The sequence below is a fragment of the Epinephelus moara genome, chromosome 14, assembly GCF_006386435.1.
Source record: "Epinephelus moara isolate mb chromosome 14, YSFRI_EMoa_1.0, whole genome shotgun sequence".
Classification (NCBI taxonomy): Eukaryota; Metazoa; Chordata; class Actinopteri; order Perciformes; family Serranidae; genus Epinephelus; species Epinephelus moara.
This window is the reverse complement of record NC_065519.1, coordinates 10,918,827-10,942,034: the sequence shown is the minus strand read 5'-3', so window position 1 is coordinate 10,942,034 and position 23,208 is coordinate 10,918,827. Positions and strand designations below refer to the sequence as shown.

The window sequence follows — 23,208 nt, the reverse complement described above, 5'->3', positions numbered from 1 at the left end:
GTAGTAGTAAAATTTGACATGCCATGCCTTTGAATTTATATATTTCTATTACATAGAAATTATGTGTTGGATGAGAAGATCAAAAGTTGAAGCTACAGCTAGCTGCTGGTTGGCTTAGCGTCACTAGAAATGAGGAAAAGGGCTGGTTGTCTGGCAGCCCCACCCAACCCAACTCCGTTCATCTGCAATTTGTTACCATAAAACAATATATTAAACTATTTCAAAATATTATACATTAAAGTAAAGTGACATGAAAGTAGCGTAACAACGCAAACGTCAAATTGTGGATTTTACAATCAGAAGCTGAGATGCTAGGCTAGGCTACCATTTTGTAGAATATGTTTGGCTGTTTTTATTCACCATGACTGGAATTAGATACCTTATTTAGTCAGACACACTTAAATACCGAGATGTTCATTAACATATATTTTAAATATGGGAAACTATGAGAGGATAATGCAAGTCAATTTAGCTTTAGCCAAGGCTAGCTGTCGCTCTCTCACTAGCTAGCTTGAACTGGATTTGACTCTCCTGCTTTTATTTAGTGTTTCGCTGAATTTCGCATTAACTGAAAATCTGACATTTTTTGAACTGATATATTTTAATTCATACAAATTGTTATGTAGACAAGAGGATCAAAAGTTGAGCTACAGCTAGTTGTCGGTTAGCTTTGCTTAGCTAGAAATGGGGGGAAACAGCTGGTCTGCCTTTAGCAGGCTACAGTTTGACTATTTCTTTGGCTATTTCTATTTGCCATTTACTGGATGTAGATACATTATTTGGTCGGACATATTAAAATACCAAAATATCATTATCATTGATATTAATAGAGAGGTCAAGGTAATAACAGGTAGGATGGATGTCTTGCTTACAACTACATTATGGGCTTAAATTTAAGTGCTAACTCTGATACATTCTCCACTTAAACATTTGGGATGACCGCTTAGTTTACATATTAACCTCTGCCTGTTCAACGTACTGCGGATTCACACAGACTGACTGAGGGGACTCCAGCCAACTAACCACCAGTGTGAGGGTCTGCACGCTGAGCTGCGGTCATGAAATGGTTAACCAAAGATGCAAGAAGTGCGTGAGTCTGTCTGAGCATGTGCTGCTGCTGCTGCTGCTGCTGCAGTGAAGTAAAATGTGTCAATTTCCACCGGACAGCAGAGACACTGTGGAGGAAGGAGAAGCCGGGGACAAGAGCCGAGCTGCAGACTGACACCGCGACATCCTGGACAACCTCCCCGGGGGATGTGTTTGATCCGCCGGCCTGTGTGCTGAGGGAGACACCGCAATCTGAAGGTAAAAAAAACAACAACACTGCACTGGGGGATGATTCACGTCCGTCTGTGCGCTGGCGCCGACATGTAGCCAACATGTTAGCATGGGTTTTCATGATAACAACATATGTGTGTGCGGAGCTTTTGAATGATAAAATGCGTTGGTTTTATTTATTCACCTAGCTTTATATTATGAATAGCGTCCGGTTATCTTAATGAGTGTTTGCATGCAAGCTGGCAGGTTTACAAGCGTGTTTTTAATTGCGTTGCAAATGAAATGCACTGTAATTAATGCAAAGTTCATAGCTGCACACAGTGCCATAACACAGGACGCATTCCTCTTCATTCGGCATGTTTTTCATGCACAGTTGGGCTGTTACACCTGTTCAAATATGGATAGGACAGGCGATATAAGCTCAGAAACAGCACTCTAGCTGCACCCAGCGTGTGTCTTATAGATTTTAATTATGCTTTATATGGTGCAAAAGTATTTCCAAGTCCCCTTCATGACAGTATAGGGTGCTTTTTTGATTATTTGTAGAGGATAACCATACCGCACTGCTCAGTGGGAAGGAGGCGTGATGCTGCAGCGGAGTCCCAGCAGCCGGGCCTGCGCACTGGCCCGTAGTTTCCAGGGACAAAATAAGATGACTTTGGCCATCTAGCGTAATTACAACCAGTGGAGTTTTATCTACAGAGCTGATCCATTCCTGTCATGATATCATTTCATGGTCACATTTATGGATGGCTGTGTGTTGGATTGCCATAATCCCTCATTGATACCATATAAGGCCTGCAGTTCACTATCATTTGGGGTGAGATAATCCCTGCTGCTGCTGCTGCTGCTGCCTTGGTAGCCTATATTCCCCCTCAGCTTTACACTGACTGTATTGACATTTTTGACCTATTTATAACCCACGCACCAGGCTTCACAGTGAGGATTCCCAAAAGCACCCCATGACTTTAAAAAAACAATCAGCCCACCTCAGCTGCGTGGACACTTGGTCTAAGTTACGTGGTATTAAGTACCAGCCTGTCATAATGCACTCATGCAGGTTTTTCAGTTCCTGTTTCTTATTCTAAGAGACCATATAGGGTATGTTGGGAATGCCCGTTTGTACGGCAGGTTAGAGGCACATAAAAGGTCAGTATTGAGGCAGAGGAAAGTTTCCACACCATAATGTTCCTGCGTGTGAGTAAGGATACAGTAGAGGTGGAAATCACTTTGCTGATGAGAATAATTTTGCTCAGCTTAAAAATTCGTAGCCACTGACTTCAGTTGCGTCTCCTCATCATCACTGTTTGATTTCAGTATGTACATCAGTTAATGAACGCAGCACCATATATCACACCTTACCCCAGACTGCTTCTTGTCCAAGCTGTCAGGTTCAGTTCAGTACAAACTAACCTATAAAAGCACTGTTTATATACTGATTTTTTTGAGTGACAGTTCAAATATTTGTTTACATGTGCAAATGAAGACGCACAAATAGATGTTGAGGGGAAGATGTTACTTTCCCAAATCAAATTTCTCCTGTGTGTGTGAGGGAATTTTAAACCAAAAAAAAAGACAAAACTTAATTTCTGTACAGCTGAACTCCAACATAGGTCCAAAATGCTCCACAATTAAATTAATAAAAAAAATTTAATTATAAAATTTTCTTGTTCTGCAAGGTTTTTTGTTTCCTCTGTACCTTTTTTTCTGCCTCTATTCCAGTCAAGAATTATGAAGGCTGCTGGCAGATATAAATGAAAGTTTTGCCTGTATTTGGGTGCAAATTCAGGAGGAGGATGACGCTCATCTCGCCACACAGCATGGAAACCCATTCGCAGATATCATCTTTCGAAATATCGCTCTTCTGATGGATTTGAGTTTCCTCGTTCTGCAAATGGATCTCCATGCTGTGCAGTAAGATGAGCCTCCTGCACCCAAAATGCTGTTAAAACTTTCATTTATAATTGCCAACGCAGCCTTCGTAGTTCTGGACAAGGAAGGAGGCAGAAAAGAGGTGCAGAGGAAACAAACTTAAAAGACTCCAAATTACTGAGATGCCGATATGCACAGACTAATATGATCACATAACCTCCTCGTTTGTCGTCGTTGAGTGGAAGAAATTACTTTCCCAATTCAAATTTCTCCAGTGTATGTGAGGGAATTTTAAACCAAGAAGCAAAAATGACAAAACTTTATTTCTGTACAGCTGCACGTTCGCAAAATGCTTATTTATTTATTTACCTTTATTTAACCAGGTGAGTCAGTTGTGAACAGTTTCTCATTTACAATGACAACCTGGGCAAGAGGCAGCACAGAGAGTCAGACACATTCAATCACAGTGCTCCACAATAAAGTTAATAAAAGCAAGCAAAGCAAGCTAGCACAATTGTATAAAGCCCTATTTGTACAGGGTTAGTATTACTAGCTATTACCAGTTCGCACAGACTCATTGTTTGGCGAAATATGGTTAATAATTTGTGGAAGAATTTCGACTTGACAAATTTAAGACATGGCAGCTTTGAATGGGATTAACATCTCACATGACCTCAGCAATTATTACAAATGACCCGTGGTCCCCAGGTAGTACTAGTCCTGTGTGAAGAGGACTAAAGTTAAGTTTTAAATAACAATAAACTAGCAAAGAAATTACTCCCCAACTGATGTATTGTTATTGGCATGCACATTTATGTGTATATTAACTAATAATTGCCAGGAAATTGCAATTAGGAAATGCGACTGATATGTTTGAAGTAGTTTGGGGATGGAGTCAACATTACATTTTTCACTGAGAGGACTTGCAAGTTTATGTTTTCACCGAAGACTATTCTTTCTCTGTACATATGTTGTCACAATTCGTTAATAACCAAATTTAGGGGTTCCTTTTACTGTAAAAGATGAGTTTATGTGGGGAAAAAAAGAAAATTGGCTTCTATATTGTTGTTTTTTAACCCTCAAATATCAATATCGGCCTGAAAAAGCCAGTATCAGTCGGAATCCACGTAAAAAAAGATTTTTGGGTGATGCAGTTGTACAATGTGAGTTTTGTGTTTGCTTTAGTAGAGGTCTCTGTATCTTTGAGCCAACCCACAAAAACACCACAAACAACAGTATGCTAAATATCTCACTTTGTTAAAAGCAGATGACAGATCAGCTCAAACCCTCTATTGTCTTTCAAAGATTGTTGTCCCTTAAACCTTCACAGAGCAGCCAGCATCAATTATGCATTGTCAACGATTGATTATAAAGCTTCTTTGTCTGATAACAGATTAACATGCGCATGCATCCCTCCATTAGAGGCATTACTCTCCACGGCACCATGATGACCATGTCAGTAAATCTCCTGCTTTCTCTGTAGCTGCTCCAAGATTTCTAATCTATGGGGCATGACCCACATGCTATTCAGGACAGAGGGCTTAGCTCCCATGTCTTAGGGTCTTTCATTAAACTGCAAAGAGCTCAAGAGCTGTAATGAGTGTGTGGGGGAGTGAAAGAGGCAGAAGAGGAGATACTTTTAGAGAGGGTTTGAACCCCCAGAGAGACAGGAGGTTACAGAGAAGACGAGATACATCAGAAGACCCCCTGTCAGCAGATTAAATAACCCAACAGAATAGATTAAAAGTCAGCTGATTGCAACACAGTGAGCATCCAGTTGGACTTTGCACCATCAATGTGAATGTCAAAATGACAGGGAGAGGTTTTGTTGCAACATCAGCTGAAAGTGACAGCTTAAGCAGCATGCCTCATCAGAACTGTGTGTCGAATAGTCAAATAGTTACGGACCCCCCCCCCCCCCCCAAACGAGTTGCGGTAATCACACTTTTTCCCCTCTGTCCCAACACCTAATAATGCGGATATAAAGTGTCCTAGGAATGACTCCTAAAACTCGGAGATGAGGTATTTCTGCACGTCCGAGTCCCTTATCTTGAGGTCAATGAGTTTTTTGAATGTGTCTTTGGTTAGATGGCTGAAGTAAGGTCTGTGGTTAACGCAAGTTTAAGAGACTTTAACTTTTTATTTTATGTCATAAAATATGAAAGTAAAAACCCCACTTGTGAATTTTGAAGCCTTTATATGTGTTGAAAGAGGCAGTTGCTAATAGGTGGCTAAATGAGACTACAGAACGGCATCACGCCGAAAACAGCTTTACAGCCTCATTGTAGAAGGGATGTGAAGTCATGCGATCATTGTGTAGTTCGTTGATAGCCTAACGTTAGCTTTTTACTTCTGCTGATTGCATTTACACTTCTTTGTTGCTGAACAAAATGTGTAAGTATCAGAAAGGTTTGTTTGCCACAGAGCTTATTTTCTGTAATAATCCAAAATCCAATGGAAAAATCCCACTGGCTTTTTGACCAGAGAACCAGGGTGATGCTAACTTCCGCGTTCGTTGACCTACAGAAAAACGTAATTTCTGGAGCACTCTATCGGCTGATACTGAGTTCATGTGAGAAATCAGTTTTTCTTTGTATACCTCACCGTGATTTTCTTATCTTTCATTCATATATCAAGAAACTCACACACTTTTTAATTATGTTTTTGTATTTGTTAGTTTCTATACTTTGATCCAACAATATTTTTTATGGTTTAAATAATTGTATATAACAATAGAGATATATCTACATATAATACTTAAAATTCACTTGAGAAGTTTTTCATAAATAAATAACCAGAGGGTAATTAGCACTGAGCAATACTGACGTATTGTCAAATATTGTGACAAACACTTTTTTCTTTCTTTTCCCCCCTTCTTGTTTCATTCTTGTTTTGATTACATGGTCTTAATCTTAAAGCCCTGGGCTACTTAAAAAAAACTGTGTTCTGATACCAATGTCTAAAATAACATTTTGGCCTATAACTGATATCAATGTTAACTGATATTGATGTTTTTGTTGTTGATATATGTGCCAGGGAAACAAAGAAACATTCATTATTTTAAAATATGCTGAACTGCTTTTAGGTCATTCAGCTTTACACTATCACAATGAGCACATATACAATCAATAACTTTATGAAACAACCCTCAACACAACCTTCTTTAAAACATCTTAATATTTTATAATGACCGATATCTCAACATCCTGGAACGCTTTAAGTTAAGACAGTCATATAATTTGAATGTAACACAGCCTTAAATACGTGTACAAGGCCATTTTCAACATGACTTTCACCATGACAATTACCCAAGCCTAGCAGATTTTCCTATTATGTTATTGCATATTTCTTCTCTGCTCTGTTGCATTTTGTCTGTTTTTGTAACACCATTGACTCAGTACAGCGTCTCTTTGACACCTGCTCTGCTTTTAATAACGTTAGTAACCTGATGCCAACCATTTATATTGGATTAGCAACACGACATTTCTTTTTAAAGGGTAATATAAAAACTTACACATCATCTATACAACATTAAGGACAAAGGGTTGTGAATCTCAGGGAACAGATCAATAGAGTCTTATGGATATGAACCGTTCAGAGTCCAGCTCCAGCCATTCTGTGTACATAGAGCCCTCCTCCCCCACTACTCTACTTGTTTTGTTCAGGCTTTCACCTTGCGGATATAGAAAAGATGCCTACTATAAAGTTATATGAGGCTCTGTAGGCTGTGCTGCGTCCAGGCTTTTAGTTTCAGCTCTCATGGCGTCTCTCCAGCTCTATCAGAAGTGAACTTGTTTGTGATACTCAGATACTTTATGTGTCTCAGGGGGCATATCTGGATTTAGGGGGGGTGGAGAGAGGAGAGTGTGCTAGTTTGAAACCTGGCAATGGCTGAGAGTGCAGTTAGGGAAGTGGAATCATCATCATCACTATCAAGTCCTTTGTCCGTCATAGGTATGTGAAATATGTGAATAGGTTTTAACTATCTGTGAACAGTGTAGTCATTGCTGGTTAGCATAATGCAGCTGAACATCTTTCTGTCAGTCCCACTTTGGTAGTTATTGTCTGTCATGGTCCTCTTATGTTCTTGGTTTGAGTTTTTTTAAATTTTTCCTTTAAGTTATTCCCATAGCTACCACTAAATCTGCTGTAGCCTATGGCGAGATTTAAACTTCCGCATTGAATTGACGCTGTACCTTTGCCGTAGGCTCTGCGTCGTTGTAGAGCCTACGCAGTCGCCTGACGTGCACCTCCCCAGAAATGTAACTACACATCGCAGGGACGCAGACCTCCTGTCTATTTTTGTAGGCTGAAACCATTTCCCTCAGTGGAAACAACGCTTTTGTTTACTTTAATTTCACAGATAAGAAACAATAAACTGTGAAGACAATAAAGCCTCCACAAAAAATAGCATTTATTGGTAGAAAGTCAGTTGACAAAGCAGACTGGCAAAGTCTATACTATTAGTAAGTTCTAGTCATGGATAATTAGATAAAACACAGGGCTATCACCTTGGTGGCCAGGGTTTGATTCCCATGTCGGTCAGCATTCATTTATTATTTGGTCATATATGTAGTACTAAGATGTTGCTAGGACACTCAGGTAGGACACCCAGCTGACAGCCAGTCAATTCCGGGGATGTCAGCACAATTTTAATTTTGGAACAAGATGTCTTGACTTGACATTGAAACAACAGCCTTGTAAAGTCTCAGTGTTTGCTTGATAGCCGGACAAAACAAAACATTTAAAGACTCCGTGATGGCTGTTTTTCACAATTTTCTGATACTGTTTAATTGTGAGATAATTGTCAGGTTTACTCATGAGAGGGATCTGATTCAAGTCCTTAAAATTTTATTGTATCGCAAAAAAGTGTGTGTGACATAGGAAAGATGTGGAGCTGTACAACTGTTCACCTTCAACGGCATTGTTACTGTAGATTAGGAACAGGGAGGGTAAGGGTTTAAGAAATTAAGTACAGGGTTCCTATGCAAGTATGGAAAGTATGGAAATAAATTTGATTAAAAAGTATGGAAAATGAAAAATAAAGTATGGAAACATATTTATGTTTCCAGACTATTATCACTGTTCTAAAATACTGTTTTCTAAAATAGAAAATTAGGTATTTCCAAAAATAATTTAATCAATCCGGATTGTGTTTTATGCCGGGCCAAGCACAGTTTGTGTGAGAGCAAACGTCTCAGAAAACATACCGCCTCTTTTACCTGATTGACAAGTGGTATGTCCAGTCCGCTGCCCCATGACCCTCCTCCAGCCCCCCAGGTATCAAGTTTCACTCCAACACTGCACCTTCGACAAGAAGACAAGTTTCACGTGGTTCACAATGGGTAGATGCAAGTTTTTGGATGGATGGTTTGACAATACCGTATATAAATACTGGTTGGCCAAGGATTCCCAATTCACACACAGAGCTAGATGCAAGCTTTGTGTGAAATCTTTTGACATTGCCAGCATGGGGGAGAAGGAGATTCTGAGCCACATGAAAGGAAAAAACACCGACGTCTTGTTACTGCATCGCTTCCACCCAGAGTCCCAACCTTTTTGCCTCAGCCCAGACATTGAACTTACCTGAGTTTTTATTTGCATGCCATTACGGTACTTGGCTACAATCGCTTATTAAGAATAATTAAATATGGTGTGAAATATGATGCACTGATATATTTACTCAGATGTCTCTGGAAAAAAAACAAAACGCAGAGAAGTCTGGAAATTAGGGTATGAAAAGTATGGAATTTTGAAAGTCCAAATGTGTAGGAACCCTGTAAGTAGATGTCAATCACATTCCTTGGAAATATTAAGAAAGTGATGTAAACAAATTCAAACACACACCTCCTACTATAATATGGAAATAAAAGAAAACAGGGATTTTGATGTAAAAATACGGATTCTTTTTGATCACATATTTAATATATTTAAGGAGAAATAAATGAATAATCAACAATTAATCAGTTAATCAATTAGTTGTCAACCATTTAATTAGCCACCAACTCATATGATAATTTATTAATGGGTTTGAGTGTTTTTTTTAAGAAAAGAAAGTCCAAATTCGCTGATTCCAGCTTCTTAAATGTGAATATTTTCCGCTTTCTTTTCTCCTCTATAACAGTAAACTGTTTATCTTTGGGTTGTGGCAATACAAGACTTTTGAGACAGTCATCTTGGGCTTTGGGAAATTCCGATTAACATTTTTCACCATTTTTCAACATTTTATAGACCAAACAATGAATTTATTTATTGAAAATATAGTTGACAGAATAATCGACAATGAAAATAATCTTTAGTTGCAGCACTAATCAACACAGTTGGACAAGAGGTGAGAAAGTGGGCAGGATTTGAACTTCTCCCTAAAGCTCCCTTTTATTATCCACACAGCTACAACCAGGTATTAAGATTTTGATTGCCCCTCGTCCTTCTCTGTGACGTCAAACATTTCGTCCTTCCTTTGAGTGTGACCGTTAGGATCAGTTATAAATGTTTTTGTCCTTAGACGTGGTTGGATGACACTTCCAACAGACTTGTTTTTTCAAGGATATCTCGGCCATAAGGGGTATTACAACTGTATTTGCTTATGACCAGATGGAGAAGGAGACGTGATGCTGTTTAGGATTAGAGCCAGCTTGCTGTTTCAGGGGTAATTGATCTGTCTTTGCAATTGATCGGGATCAGTTTATTTTGTGCTGCCTTGGAAAGTCCTCCTGCTCCCAACCACCTCAGCCCCCCCCTCGATTGACATACACCTCTCGTCAGTCACTCAGTCAATTTGTCATCACGCACACAATAAGCAAAGGTGGTCAAGATCAATTAGTGATGACTCAAGACGGCTGTTTTACTATGTGTGCAGCAGTCAGCTTTCAGGTCAGTAGAGCTGCATAGATACATTATTTTTTATTTTTTTAATGTCATTATTTAGCAGTTTTGTCCCTCCTGTCAGCTCGTCAGTATCGTGGCTTATTTAAGTCAGAAAAAATAAGGCACAAAACAAAATTATTAGCCTTAAATCTGCAGTATTTCCACACAGTCAGATGCAACTACAAGTGCAGCTGCTGTTTCCATCACTGCTGATGAAGCGGTGGTGAGGTCACCTTGGTCACTGGCACTTAACCGCATTGGATACTGCTGGTTTCTATACGCCACGCCGCAGCCTCCCAAAGTGACCTTCCAAAAGTCTGCATAGGCCTTGGATCCATGCCACAGCCAGAGCCAAAGAGCTACAGTACATGAACAGGGATTATGGTGTGATGAGAGGTCAGCCATGGGTTAGGTTTCTGATTTAATCGCAGAGTCAGAGTTCACAGCTGTCAGCGTGCTGCAGTGAAGGCACCTCATTGTTTTTGGTGTTTTTTGTATTCAACCTTGGCCATCTCTCATATTGGTGTTTTCTTTATGCTTGTGTTTGTTTACCTGCTGTCAGAGGAGCGTCTGACTGACAGACCTGTCAGCTTTGTTTTCAACCTCAATCCAAAGCTTCTTCTCACACACGCTCCTTCCCCTCTATCTCGCTCTTTGCCTTTATGTTTCATTTGAAAACACACTCAGCTGGTGTCTTCCCTCTGTGTCCTCAGACAAACCCCCAGCGCTCCGTGGTTAGACTTTCCTCCCTTTCAGCTCAGACAGCACCCTGCCTGCGTTGTGTCTCCCTGTGGTCATCGGGAGGTTTACAAAGCAGGCAGCTCTGTCACATTCGCCATTCCGATCACCATCACACTGTGATGTCCCGTAGCGGGGTTCAATAGAGTGCGATGGCGAAGCGGGTTGCCGCAGCAAGAGCTGGCAGGAACCTTGCCAATCGATGCACAGGGCCGATGAGAGAGCCGGTGGGTTGGTGGGCGATATCCTACAACAGCTGCAACAACAACAACAGAATCAAATAGCACCCAGTGTGTGAACTGTGTCATGCTGAGGCAACAAGTCAATAGATATGCCAAAATACACACACACAGAAAGGGTAAGTGGGGGCGTCCTGGTGGCTTATGGTTTTAAGACACCAACCATGTAATCACAGCAATGTGGGTTTGAGTCCCGCCAGGGCATTTTTATTGTACGTTATCCCCAGTGTTGGAGAGTAGTTCTTGATTGGGATCCCTTTAAGCTGCCACTATGGTAGCAGCTACTCTTCCTGGGGTCCACACACAAGAAAACAAACACAAAACAAGACGTATACACTTATAAAAAAATCTATGGTTAGCTGCATGTAGTTTAATTAACACTTTAACTACAATTTGCAGTAGTTGGGTTGCACTTCAGCTATATTTACATCTCAGTAGCTTTTTCAGTAGTTGACTACTTTGGGTCCTGTAGTTTATGTAGTTAATCACAAATTATATGTTCATGGTATTCTCATGATGTGTTTTTTTGACACAATATGGCACAATGCCACAGCTTATTGGCCACAGTTGCCATTTAATAACAATCACCCTTTGCTAAATCCCGCCTCTGGACACAGACTGGCCAATCATAAGCAGCATCAGGCCGGCTCAGACCAGGGTCCGACAACAACACAGCTGTGCTCCATTGACTCTAATGCAGTCATTTCAGATTTCCTTCCTTTTCAGGCTGGTTTTGTGGATTTGGAGCTAAATGTTGTGCCTGGTGCACGTCGTGTATTAATGATACTCGTTACCTGGAGAGGTTGGAAAAAGATATACGTTTCTTCCCTGTTCCAAAACCAAAATCAAACCCTGAAAAGTGTAGGGTTAGCTAGCTAGCTACTGAAGATATAGCCTACTGAATGTATACACATGCTGCTTTTGCTTTTTGATGATTATAACAGTGAAACAAAGACCGACCCTGCTGCACAGGAACCAGTGAAGGGAAGCAGGGAAACTTTGCTGATATTCATCCAGCTGTGTGTCATCACAGTGTGTGCAGATGAATGTTGTTTGACTTCCCCTGGAGATCTCTGCCCGTCCAGGGGCAAAGGTCCGGGTGCTGGCAGCAGCACATGGCGAAGCCAAACACCATTCATCTGCACACACTGTGATGCCACACAGCTGGTTCAATATCAGCAAAGTTTCCTTTTATATTCATTATCTTGTGTGGCGATCAGCAGTGATGTGGTGGTTCACTTTTACACTGTGATCTGTAGCCTATAGTTCGGCTTTAGCTTCTAACTATCTTTGTCTTTATAACCTGTTGTTGCTGCTGAGTCAGTTTGACATCCTGGATATATCCTTCAAACACAGACTGTAGACCCCTCTGTCTGCTTCTCTCTGGAATAACTGGTTCATTTTTCCAAAAATATGATGATATTTCTTCAGGGAGTGCAGTTAGTTACAGTGTGGGCTCCATGCTTACTCTGACAGCTTGTCAAACCTTCACTAAGGGGCGGGACTTAACGAAAGGCAATTGCTCCTGACGATTCTCTCCTTAAAATGCATCTTCTGGCTGTCTCGGTGAGGCTTGGCCTTCCATAGTCTTTAAATCAAACACACCAACACTTGACTCAGTATCAGCTCAGTTGTACCTCGATGTAACAATATAAGATTCCAGACTCTATCTAAAGGCAAAAATGCCCTAAACTACTTGAAGTAGTGAGGAAAAGAGGGTAGAAAGAGAGGGTAAGCAGCAAAAAAGTTAGGTAATTTTACTAATCACTTGTATAGTAAATTCAGGGCTAAAAATATGTTGCATTTATGTAATACTGTGCAGAATAACACCTCCTTCAGTTCAGCCTCATAATCATTCAGCTTATTCCAATTCCATCATTGCTGGCAGTTACACAAAGAAAATCTAATCTTAACACCAATACAGTTGATTCATCTAATTAAAAGGAACTTACACACTATTTGTTCAAGGTTTTACTTAATGAAATGCTACAAAAAAAGGAGCACAAAGCAAGTGACAATTGCTGAGAGTAACGTAAACATTGGACTGTCCCAGTAAAGTTTAAATTTAAACCATATATAATAAAGATGGAGGACATGACAGATACCCAAAAATGTAGCCAAGAAGCCAAAACATGACGATCGCCCCTTGGTGGCTGGCTGCAGTATAGGTCATAAACCTGGCCCTCTCCATGTTAGTGGGTGGGGATGGGACTACAAAATCGAAGTACACATCAAATAATTTTTTTCCAAAGATGGTTTGTGTTGTTTCAGGTAGTTCTTATCACGCTGCTGTATGCTCAAGCATTCACTTTTCTGATAAGTTTAGTTTTAATTAATTATTTGTTGCTATAAAAAGGGGGTTTAACGTCATGATTGACAGCCGTGTTTGCGAGTCGAGTGCCTGCAATCAATGCCACGGATACCAGGAACTTGACACCGCAGCCTCTGGCTCCAAATGATGTCACCAGCATACAATGGCAGCGGCTGTATGTGGGATGTTTTGGGTTCATTTTTGTACAGTGGGAGGAAGTGGAGATACATTGTCCATCTTTATATTATACAGTATACAGTCATGGGTCAAACACAAAATTAGATTACATCACTCTTAAATGCCAATATATCATGGTCACATGAATTCTGATAATAACATAAGCACCATAAATGGTTGAGAACATTAAAAGGTTCTGTTTAAGCCTAACATCACTGTTTGTTCCTTTGCTTTACACATTTCATTTCAAACCTCAGTCACGTCTCTAGCTTGCCTCAGTTTCAAGTTTCACTTTATTAAAGCATAAATGTGCTAAAAGTGACCATTCATCCACTCTTTAGGGAATCTCAGAAACCTCTTTTTATAACACGCTCTCTTCCTGTTTCGTGACAAACAAATCTGCCGTTGCACAGTAAACAATCAGAGGGATTTCTAGTGTAATCTGAGCGGTTGTGTTGACAGTGTAGAGTGCAGTGTTAAGACCTGGAGAGGCTGCCAAACTTCCCAAGAAGTCATTATGATATCCCATTAGGATGTCTCTGATATACAGATGAGAAGCACTGAGGATATGACTTACCGATTTATGGATATTAAACATTAGTAAAAACAGAAATTTTTACACTCACGAAAAATAGACGTGAGTAGGAGGGAAAGCCTACACTTTGTCAATACCAGCTGTGAAAAGATACTTCTTGCTATATGAAGCTACAGTTCTAAATTTTTAAGTTGACCTAACTTTACCTCTCCTGAAATAGCCATTCATCATGCATGTATATGGAAGATGAGAAGACTAACATAAAGAGAGAGACTGTAAGACTGTTGTTTATATCTATAGGGTGTTTGGCAGGAAGTCGAGTGTTACATGGCTGAATATTGCATTCCAAATTTTTCATCATTAGGAGCTTAGTGGGCATGTGAGTGCTGAGCAAATGGCGTTGTGCAGGCAATAGAAAAAAGACAGGCGAAGGGGAATTGAATTGTGAAATGGGGAGAGAAAAGTGGATGGGGAGAAAGAAGGTGAACGATCCTCGGGTGAGAGATGAAGGGGGGGTAAAAACACCTGGTAGCAAACAGACAGAGTGATTGGGTCTATCTATCAACAGCAGCACTTTGATGCAGACCCTTTAGTGATGAGGAGATTATTACCTTATATCTGTCTGTTAAGCATTAGGCAACAAGGAGCCACCAGTTAGCTTAGTTTAGCATAAAGACTGGAAACAAGGGGGCACATCTAGCCGGGATCTGTGAACCACACCGAACCTTCTGTGCGGTCTTTGCATGTTCTACCTCTGTCAGCGTGGGTTTTCTCAGGGTACTCCAGCTTCCTCCCACAATCCAAAGACATGCGGGTTAACTGGTGAGTTTTAATTGCCCGTAGGTGTGAATGTGAGCGCAAATGGTTCTCACCCAATGTCAGCTGGGATAGGCTCCAGCACCCTAGTGACTCCTAACAGGATAGGCAGTTACAGAAAATGAATGAATTAATGAATGAATAACTGAGCTTTTGAGGTGCTACCTGGTGGATCTTATCACCTTCTGACAAAGCTAGGCTAGCTGTTTCTGGTCTTCATGCTAAGCTAAGCTAATGGATATCAATCTTCTCGTCCAACTCAGCAAATGAGCACATTCCCCAAAATGGTGATGCTTTCAAAGTTCTTGCATTGATAACTATGTGATTGATGTTTTTCAACATAGAAGTCACAGGGAAAAAGTCAGTTTAGCTTGCTTTACTATATGATATGTAACTAATCCTGTTCTGATATATTCCTGTTCTGATGTAGTAAACCCATTTTACTGAATCTGGTTCTCAGCAGGATAAAGCATTATGCTGAAATATTTTGCAAAACAGTGTTTGACCCAGGCATGCTTGGATAGATGGGAGGAGAGGGAGAGTTTCCCAGGCAGGCAGTGAAAAGATGGTATAAGGGGTTTAGGGAGGTCACTTGGTCCATTGCTGTGGCCCAGTTCCTCACATGAAACCCTTGTTCCTTGTTTTGGGAGAAATGTGCTAATCCCCATGGGCCCACTCTGGGCCCCAGCCAGCCTTTGAAGACAAAAAGAGCCAAAAAAAAATCGGCTTTTGTTCTTCAAACAAGCTTTTGTACTCCTAACCTCTCTGTGAGCTTGTATTTTACAGAGCAGTTATGATCCATTGTATAATGGTTGCTGTTATGACACAGTTTCCTCTGGATGTATTGTATAGTAGATGATATACACACAGTGGCCTTCTCAAACCATGTGGTCTCTGAGCTCCTCGGTATGATGCCGTTTGCCTTCAGTGTTTTTTATTAGACATGCGGTGTGATAAATAGAGGAAGGATCCAACCCTGCGTGGGCCTCCTGACACCTGATACCAAAGCCTGTGTGCGTCAAGCTGCGGGATTTGGAAAAAGAGCACATGATGTAGGCAGTCAGATGATAAAGCTATACCTTACATAAGAGACCCTTTCAGTCAGTCAGTAAATAGCATCAAGTGAGGGAAGGCCGTGGAGTTAAAGTGCTCTGAAGCCCTGCTGTCTCTAATTTCATCTTTCTGATGTCCGTCAAGTTTTTCATTGCCTTGTCCTTCATTGAACTTTGGCTTGGCACCATTTGCAATTCAAGTTGTAATCCTTAAGATTTCACCCCTGGTTGATTTGGGGACACCTGTGGTTCCTGACCAAGTGCAAACACTCATTGAGCAGCTACTTTAGCAGAAGAGCAGCTGGTGCCTATACTCGAAGAATAAATGAATGAACATTATTTCACCTGAAGACAGAGTGCCTTGTGCTTTTTTCATGGTTGTCTGCATTAATTTGAGACTTCCCAGATCTTGTTTTTTGTTCTACTACCTGCCTTACCAAAGAGCACCTGTTGGACCAGACATCAGATCCAAGCAGCGCTTCCTTTTCTCATTGTGACCTGTTGTATTGTTTCCAGTGCAGCCAAACAAACACATCGTTTAATACAGAAGCCCGTCAATAATCTGCTTTTTCCATTATGTCAGGAGCAGCAGTGATGATTTCATGCTGTGCACAGTATAAGTAGTTTCCACACAACAGCAGGACACAGTAAAAGGATTTGGTTACTTGCTGAGGAGTTGGAAGTGTGCAGCCTGTCGCATACAGACCTATTTAAAACTGAGTTGCTGTTAAAAATACAGAAAATGACATGTCTTGTTTGGTGGTTACATGTTTGATGAATGATCATGATAAGCACTAATAGAGGTGACATACATTGTTTTTCCTGTGGCTTCTACACAATAAAAGTCACCCCATGTTTTGCGAGTTGAATGCTTTTAATGTGAAGCAGCAGCAGTAGGATGTTCAGTTTGAATTATCAGTAATTTAATACAAGTCCGACAGCGAGGCTGATGATCAATGAGGTAAAATTACGCTGGATTACATGCTGAAGTGTTTCTTGTCAATCACTCATGTGGAAATGGCCAACTCCGCCACTACGATAAGGCTCTACCGAATGTAGACAGATTAAATGTTTATTGCCAACTCGGGCTGAGCAATATACCGATATTGTATCAATATCGTAATATGAGACTAGACATAGTTTAAAATTTTGGATATTGTACTATGGTAATGTGTGTTGTCTTTTACTGGTTTTAAAGGCTGGATTATAGAAAAGTGATGTAATTTTCTGAAGTTACCAGACTGCTCTCGCTATTTTGTTTTTTGCCGTTACCCATTTAGTCATTATATACATATCACTGATTATTATTTATCAAAAATCTCATTGTGTATATATTTTGTGGATGCACTAATAGCCAACCCTACAATACATTGCAACATTGATATCGAGGTATTTGGTTAAAAATATTGTGATACTTGAGGCACCACTGTTATTTATGATACACTTTCGTGTTTAGATTGTACTGCCTCCCTAGATTACTTTAAAGTAGCCTGGGCAGATTATTTGGGGGTTGCTATTTTGGAAGAGACGTGGACAAAAGCCCAATTACTGGTACATTCTTCCTCAGTTTGTGCTAGACATGGACTTTGCAATTTAAAGTATTGCATACACTTCTCTTATCAAAAAATACGCTCTGTAAAATGTATCCAAATATTATTTCATGAACTTTAAATTAAGTTGGATGGAGCTGATTTATTGTACTGTGTTGCCTTTGTGTCATTTTTCTTACACCTGTCTTTCGCTCCTCTTCCCTCAGACCTGCAACTCATCATCACAGATAAAACGTTTGTGTGATAACAAGAGAAAGGATGGTGACCATGGAAACCCCAGAGGCTCCTGTACCTCTCACGGCGCTGTCACGCTGGTACCTCTACGCCATCCATGGCTACTTCTGCGAGGTCATGTTCACAGCCGCCTGGGAGTTTGTGGTGAACTGCAACTGGAAATTCCCGGGGGTGACCAGCGTGTGGGCGCTCTTCATCTACGGCACCTGCATCCTGATCGTGGAGCGGATGTACCTGAAGCTGCGCGGCCGCTGCCCCGTGCTGCTGCGCTGCATCATCTACACTTTATGGACGTACCTGTGGGAGTTCGGCACGGGGCTGCTGCTGCGCCAGTTCAACGCCTGCCCCTGGGACTACTCTGAGTTCCGCTACAACTTCATGGGACTGATCACGGCCGAGTACGCCGTGCCCTGGTTCTGCGCCTCCTTCATCGTGGAGCGCTTGGTCATCCGCAAAACGCTGCGGCTGCGCTTCCACGAGGGGCCGGAGGACGGTTGGTCAAACCATCGGTTGGATGGCGGGGGCGGAAGAGGGACAGGAGGACCTGTGGGTGGTGGGAGGAGGAGAGAAAGAAGCAGAGGGATGAGAAATGATGCTAACGGCTACCTTAAAGGAGAATGAAGGAAGGAAGAACACAATCTGAAACCAGCCCAATCGCCCTGCTACACCTCCTCTACCCTCCTCAGTCACTTTTCATAAGCAGTCCTCCCCCATTAACTGTTCAGGGGGGAGACAAACTGACAGCCATGTACACTGGGCTGGTGTGCAGAGGTGTACAGAGTATCAGAACAGCCAGAAAACAAAATCTAACTGAGGCTTCAAACGCCTAAAATCACTCACTGTGCTCTCTACTGACAACAGAGGCACAATAACTCCATGCTGCTGTGTTTGCTGCATCTCATAACACACCCACCCATCTCCATGTGGGGTTGACCTTAAGGAGACCAAGGTCTTGAATGGCCAGGATGACACCTTCAGTATCTCCTGTCCCACAGACTGCACAGACCTCGGGATGATTAAAAAAAAAACTACTGTTGCAAAGATTAGTGTTATCGTCCTGCGAAGGAACAAATTCAAAAACAATATTTCTGTTTTTCAAGGGCACATCAGTCTATCTGAAAGCAGAAGGCTTGCTGCATACAAATCCTAATAACAAGTAGCTACAGCTGTTCTTTTTAAAATGTACATACTGTCCTTTAGTATTATTCAAAGTACTGTAGTAATGTAGCTACAAAAAGCTCTTTAAGAACATACCGTCCACCCTGAGGCTCTGTGTGTCCGCTTATATCATGAAGAATGTTTTTAGTGAATACCCACAATGCCTGGAAAAAAATGCATGAAAAAGTTGTCTTCCAATATAATATACATTTTTACAAAGTTCATTTAGCAGTCATTCTGTCCGTCAGTCTGCTGCTTGTGTGTGGGGAACAAGAGTAGCTCAGGCAGTGGAGCCGCTCGACCAGTTATCACGGTCGATTGACGGTCGTCTCCTCCTGACAGCATGTTGAAGTGTCCTTGAGCAAGACACCGAACCCCAAACTGCTCCTGGCGAGCAGGTACACGGCCTTGCATGGCAGCTTCCCCACCATCCGTGTATGAATGGTCGTGTGTGTCGGCTAATGTGAGGGATTTTAAGGCGCTAAATAGATGCAGTCCATTTGCTATAATAGCAGGGGCGCTTTTCTGTTAATGGCAATGATTATGAGTCATGAGCAGCATAAAGCACCAAACCTCTGGCTAATTTTTTTCAGTTTTTCAGAAAAGCTTTTCATGTCTGCATGTCCATTGTGTGCGCTTTAATGTCGTCTCGAATCTGCTGCGGTCACAAAAGCCTCATTTCTTAATTTTCATTCACTGAAAATCAATCAGTCAATTCATACAATTTTCTTGTGAGAAGTTTTTTTTCGTCACGCCAGCTGCCACACGATCAAAGAAGTTTGTCCATTGATAAAGTAGCAATAGTCAAATTTGAGTGACACAGAATGACAAGTGGTTCAGGTGTAACGTCAGGTTTTCAGATTTGAGGATGACTTGTAAAGAACAAACGGTACATTCACAGGTTTTGCCCATTGGAGCGTTTGTTCAAAGTGTTGTTGCTCGTCACGTTTTCATGACCTCTTTCCTTACTTGTGTTACAGTTTGACAAGTGTGTGAAGTGAAGAGCAGGAAATATGCAGCAGATATAATGAAATGATTAATTAAAGGAAACCCTCACATTTGCTGCTCATCTCTTTCCAACATTAACGATCTGTGAGTCACAATTAATTTGGTTTACTTGGTGAATAATGACCTCTGTGGCGTTGCACAAGACTTTGAATGACATCTGATTCAATCCACAAGTGCAACTGTTTAACCGTGATATGATACAAACTAAACTGAATGCTCAATATTAGAACATAATGGAAGTTAGAACAGTTCAGGTAGCATTAGATTAACTGTCACTGGATTCTGAATGGTCTTAACTTCACAGCTACATGGCAACATCCAGACATCTGGTACTCCGAGCAGGTGATAACATGCTTTTTGCGAATAATCCTCTGGTGTTGTTACTCTTACTGTTGATCCTGACACTTCCTGTGCTCTGTGAGTGAAAAGATCAAGGACTGTGCGCTCACCTTAATGCACACGGGAGCTGACGGTAACGTTTTTAGCTTGAGTCGGTGGATCTGGTGCTACTGCGTGAAACAGTTGGGACACTTCAAGGTACCAGGGGACTCACAATACACATGAAATGGAAACATGGTTGCTGATTCCTCAGGAGGACCATTCATGTTGTTGACTCTATCACAACATTTTGTGCTGACAATAGACATACTTCCACATTTTGACAAAAAAAAATGCAAAAAACAAATCCATGTTTCCACGACACTACTGGACTATGTAGAGGTGTGACCTTCATCATTGTGGCTGCAATGGCATGCAGTGTTTCCCCCTCACTGTCTCCCCTGTGAGTCCATAGGGTGGATGGCAGGAAGCTGTTCCACATGAGGTAAACTGCTGCCACCCGGTGGATGAATTGAAAACTGCAGCTGGAAAATGTTTTTTAAAGCTTGGACAAGAACATGAAGGTCACAAATCTGTATTAGGATCAAAAACAGAATGATGTTTTTTTGTTTTTATTATTATTATTATTATTATTATTTTATGTCATTCATGAATCAACAGGCTTAAAAGCAATAGAGGCTTCTGACCCAGCAATGATTACCCAGCTCAAGGCCGTTAACTTTTTCTCTTTAAAAAATTTACTAAACTACATTATGAGAACTGGTATGCAGCTAATGTCTTTATCCAATTCTACTGCTTCGACGAGACAAATCACACGACAACATGCAAAATGAAGTGTATTTGTTCTCTGCAATATGTGAATGAAGGAGTATTAGGTGAGTGTGTATAGTGTGTGTTACAGAGGCTAAATCTCTGTATGTGTATGTGCATGTACAGTATGTTAAAACTGAACTGACTTTCTGGTATTTTTATCTCGAGGCTGCATGTGTCCAAAAGTTTTCAATCTCTCCTCCAAACAGATTTTATCCAAGTGATTATTAGCCCCATGTGCTGTATATTATTTTTTCATTGAAATGTGCAGGTTTTTAGTGAAATGACTGTACTGTATATCACTCACTTTGATTATGTTACATGTATGATTTATCAAACTTTGGGATTAAATGTATTTATTTGATCATAAAACCTGTTTGATTTGGAAAACATTTCTCTTTTGACTGCTAAAAAAAGATTTTTCAATGACCCTTAAATTCATAGGTTGATAAAATATTCCTGCATTTGCATTGTCATTGAATTTGGTACAGACACAATGAATCCTACTGCCTTTGGTGGTTCCCTAAATTTTCCTCTAGCCCAGTGGTTCCCAACTGGTTCAGCCACAAGGTCCAGATTTCTCCTTAGTCATTAGTTCAAGGTCACAGTTTAATACATTCAGCGTTATACTTGTGTTTGACCATGTCTCAAGCTAATTTGCCGTCTCTGTTAAGTAGCTGTTTGTTATTCATTCACTCTACAGCAGGAAACGGCACTTCAAAATAAAAGCTCTGTGCTGGAAATTCACTGTACATAAAAATAACCTGTGTTTTTGTACAAAGTTGGTACATTAGAAAGTCACTTGTGGTTCATTCAGAGTGGACCTGCGACCCACTTTTAGAGCCACTTCTGGACTAGTTGGGAACCACTGCTCTAGCACATTTTCAGGTCAAACATTTAATTTGGTTCAGTCTGGTTTACGACCAAATACCTGCGAAACTATTGTCATACCCATCAGCCTTAGCCGACAACTTTTATCATACTAACATGTTTAGTTAAGATGGTGAACGTGGAACAAGTTTACACCTGTTTAGCACCAGCATGTTAGCACCATAGATACAGTTAGCATGCTGATGTTAGCATTTAGCTTAAAGCAGCATTGTGCTTACAGCCTTACAGAGCTGCTAGCATGACTCTAGTTGCTTAGTGATTTATGCCTTTTAACTTTTAAGAAAATCAAGTTTTTGTATTATTACCCCAATTTTTCCCAAGTGTGCCCTTTCCTCCATCACCACTTACCTACATTTTTTTTTTTTTTTTTTTTTTACATTAAGACACTTTTATATTTGGTACATGCAAATGTTAACCCCTGAAAAAATGATATCACTGAACTGATAGCTATTTTACAATACATTTATATTTATGTTGGAGGGTATCTGCTTTTATGATTAAATTACCAAGCTCTGGTTTGTGGCTCTTGGTTATTAGCTTACATCTGAGTTTTACAAGTAACCATTAGTTTATCTAAAATATATTTTAAAGAACTTTTAAACTAACTTACGGACTGTTTGGTATTTATGAGGAGGAAAGGGCAGGTGCAAAAAGAGGGAGGTATGTCAAATACTTTTTTAAGCATTGAGGAGGGACTTAAATTTTTTTGTCATAGAGGAGGTTCATACAAGTTTAGATAGTTGTATTTTAGATTTTTTTTTGTACTACCAGTTTTTAGTTGTTTTTTTTTAACATCACTGAAGATGTGTCCAGGTTGCACCACAAGGTGTATCCAAGTACTAAAGAAAACATGCCTTCCAAGACTGGGGGTTTGGAAGAAATGTTTTCTTTAAAAATCAAAATTACAACATTGATCATGGTGAGAAACTGTAAAAACAGAAATTTTCATTGGATTTTCAAATTTCTGACAGTCCTTGGACACAGCATATGGGACTTAACTTCCATCAGGAAAACATAAATAAATGAATGAATGAATAAAAATGTGAGCTTAAAAGAAGTAATATTTCCTAAAAATCACTTTATTCTACATGTCTCATTTAAAATTTGGCCAACAGTAAACTGTTTGTGCTAATTAAGCAGCATGCAGGATGAGTGAAAAAGAGAGCTTTTTTCAACTCCAGGATTACATCCTCAACTTTTGACTTTCAAACATCAAAGAGTAAGTTTTAAAAAATCTCTTAACTAATCTATGGTGTCATTCAGGGAGGCTCAAGGGAAATATTTGTAGTTTTGGGGAGTGTCAAATTAAAAAAGAGTCACACTCCAGCCACCT

The 23,208-nt window shown here is 40.4% G+C and overlaps 1 protein-coding gene across 1 annotated transcript; it reads left to right on the top strand.

The window, feature by feature from the left end:
• The first annotated feature begins 1,028 nt into the window (after window positions 1–1,028).
• On the top strand, window positions 1,029–21,731 carry tmem229b (transmembrane protein 229B). The gene is made up of 2 exons (XM_050061725.1): window positions 1,029–1,305; window positions 17,642–21,731. The coding sequence occupies exon 2, from the start codon at window positions 17,694–17,696 to the stop codon at window positions 18,288–18,290; it is 597 nt and encodes a 198-aa protein (XP_049917682.1). The 5' UTR covers window positions 1,029–1,305; window positions 17,642–17,693; the 3' UTR covers window positions 18,291–21,731.
• Window positions 21,732–23,208: the final 1,477 nt, after the last annotated feature.

Bases quoted from the DNA above. Each gene is read 5' to 3' on its own strand.
- tmem229b (XM_050061725.1), top strand. From the start codon at position 17,694: ATGGTGACCATGGAAACCCCAGAGGCTCCTGTACCTCTCACGGCGCTG.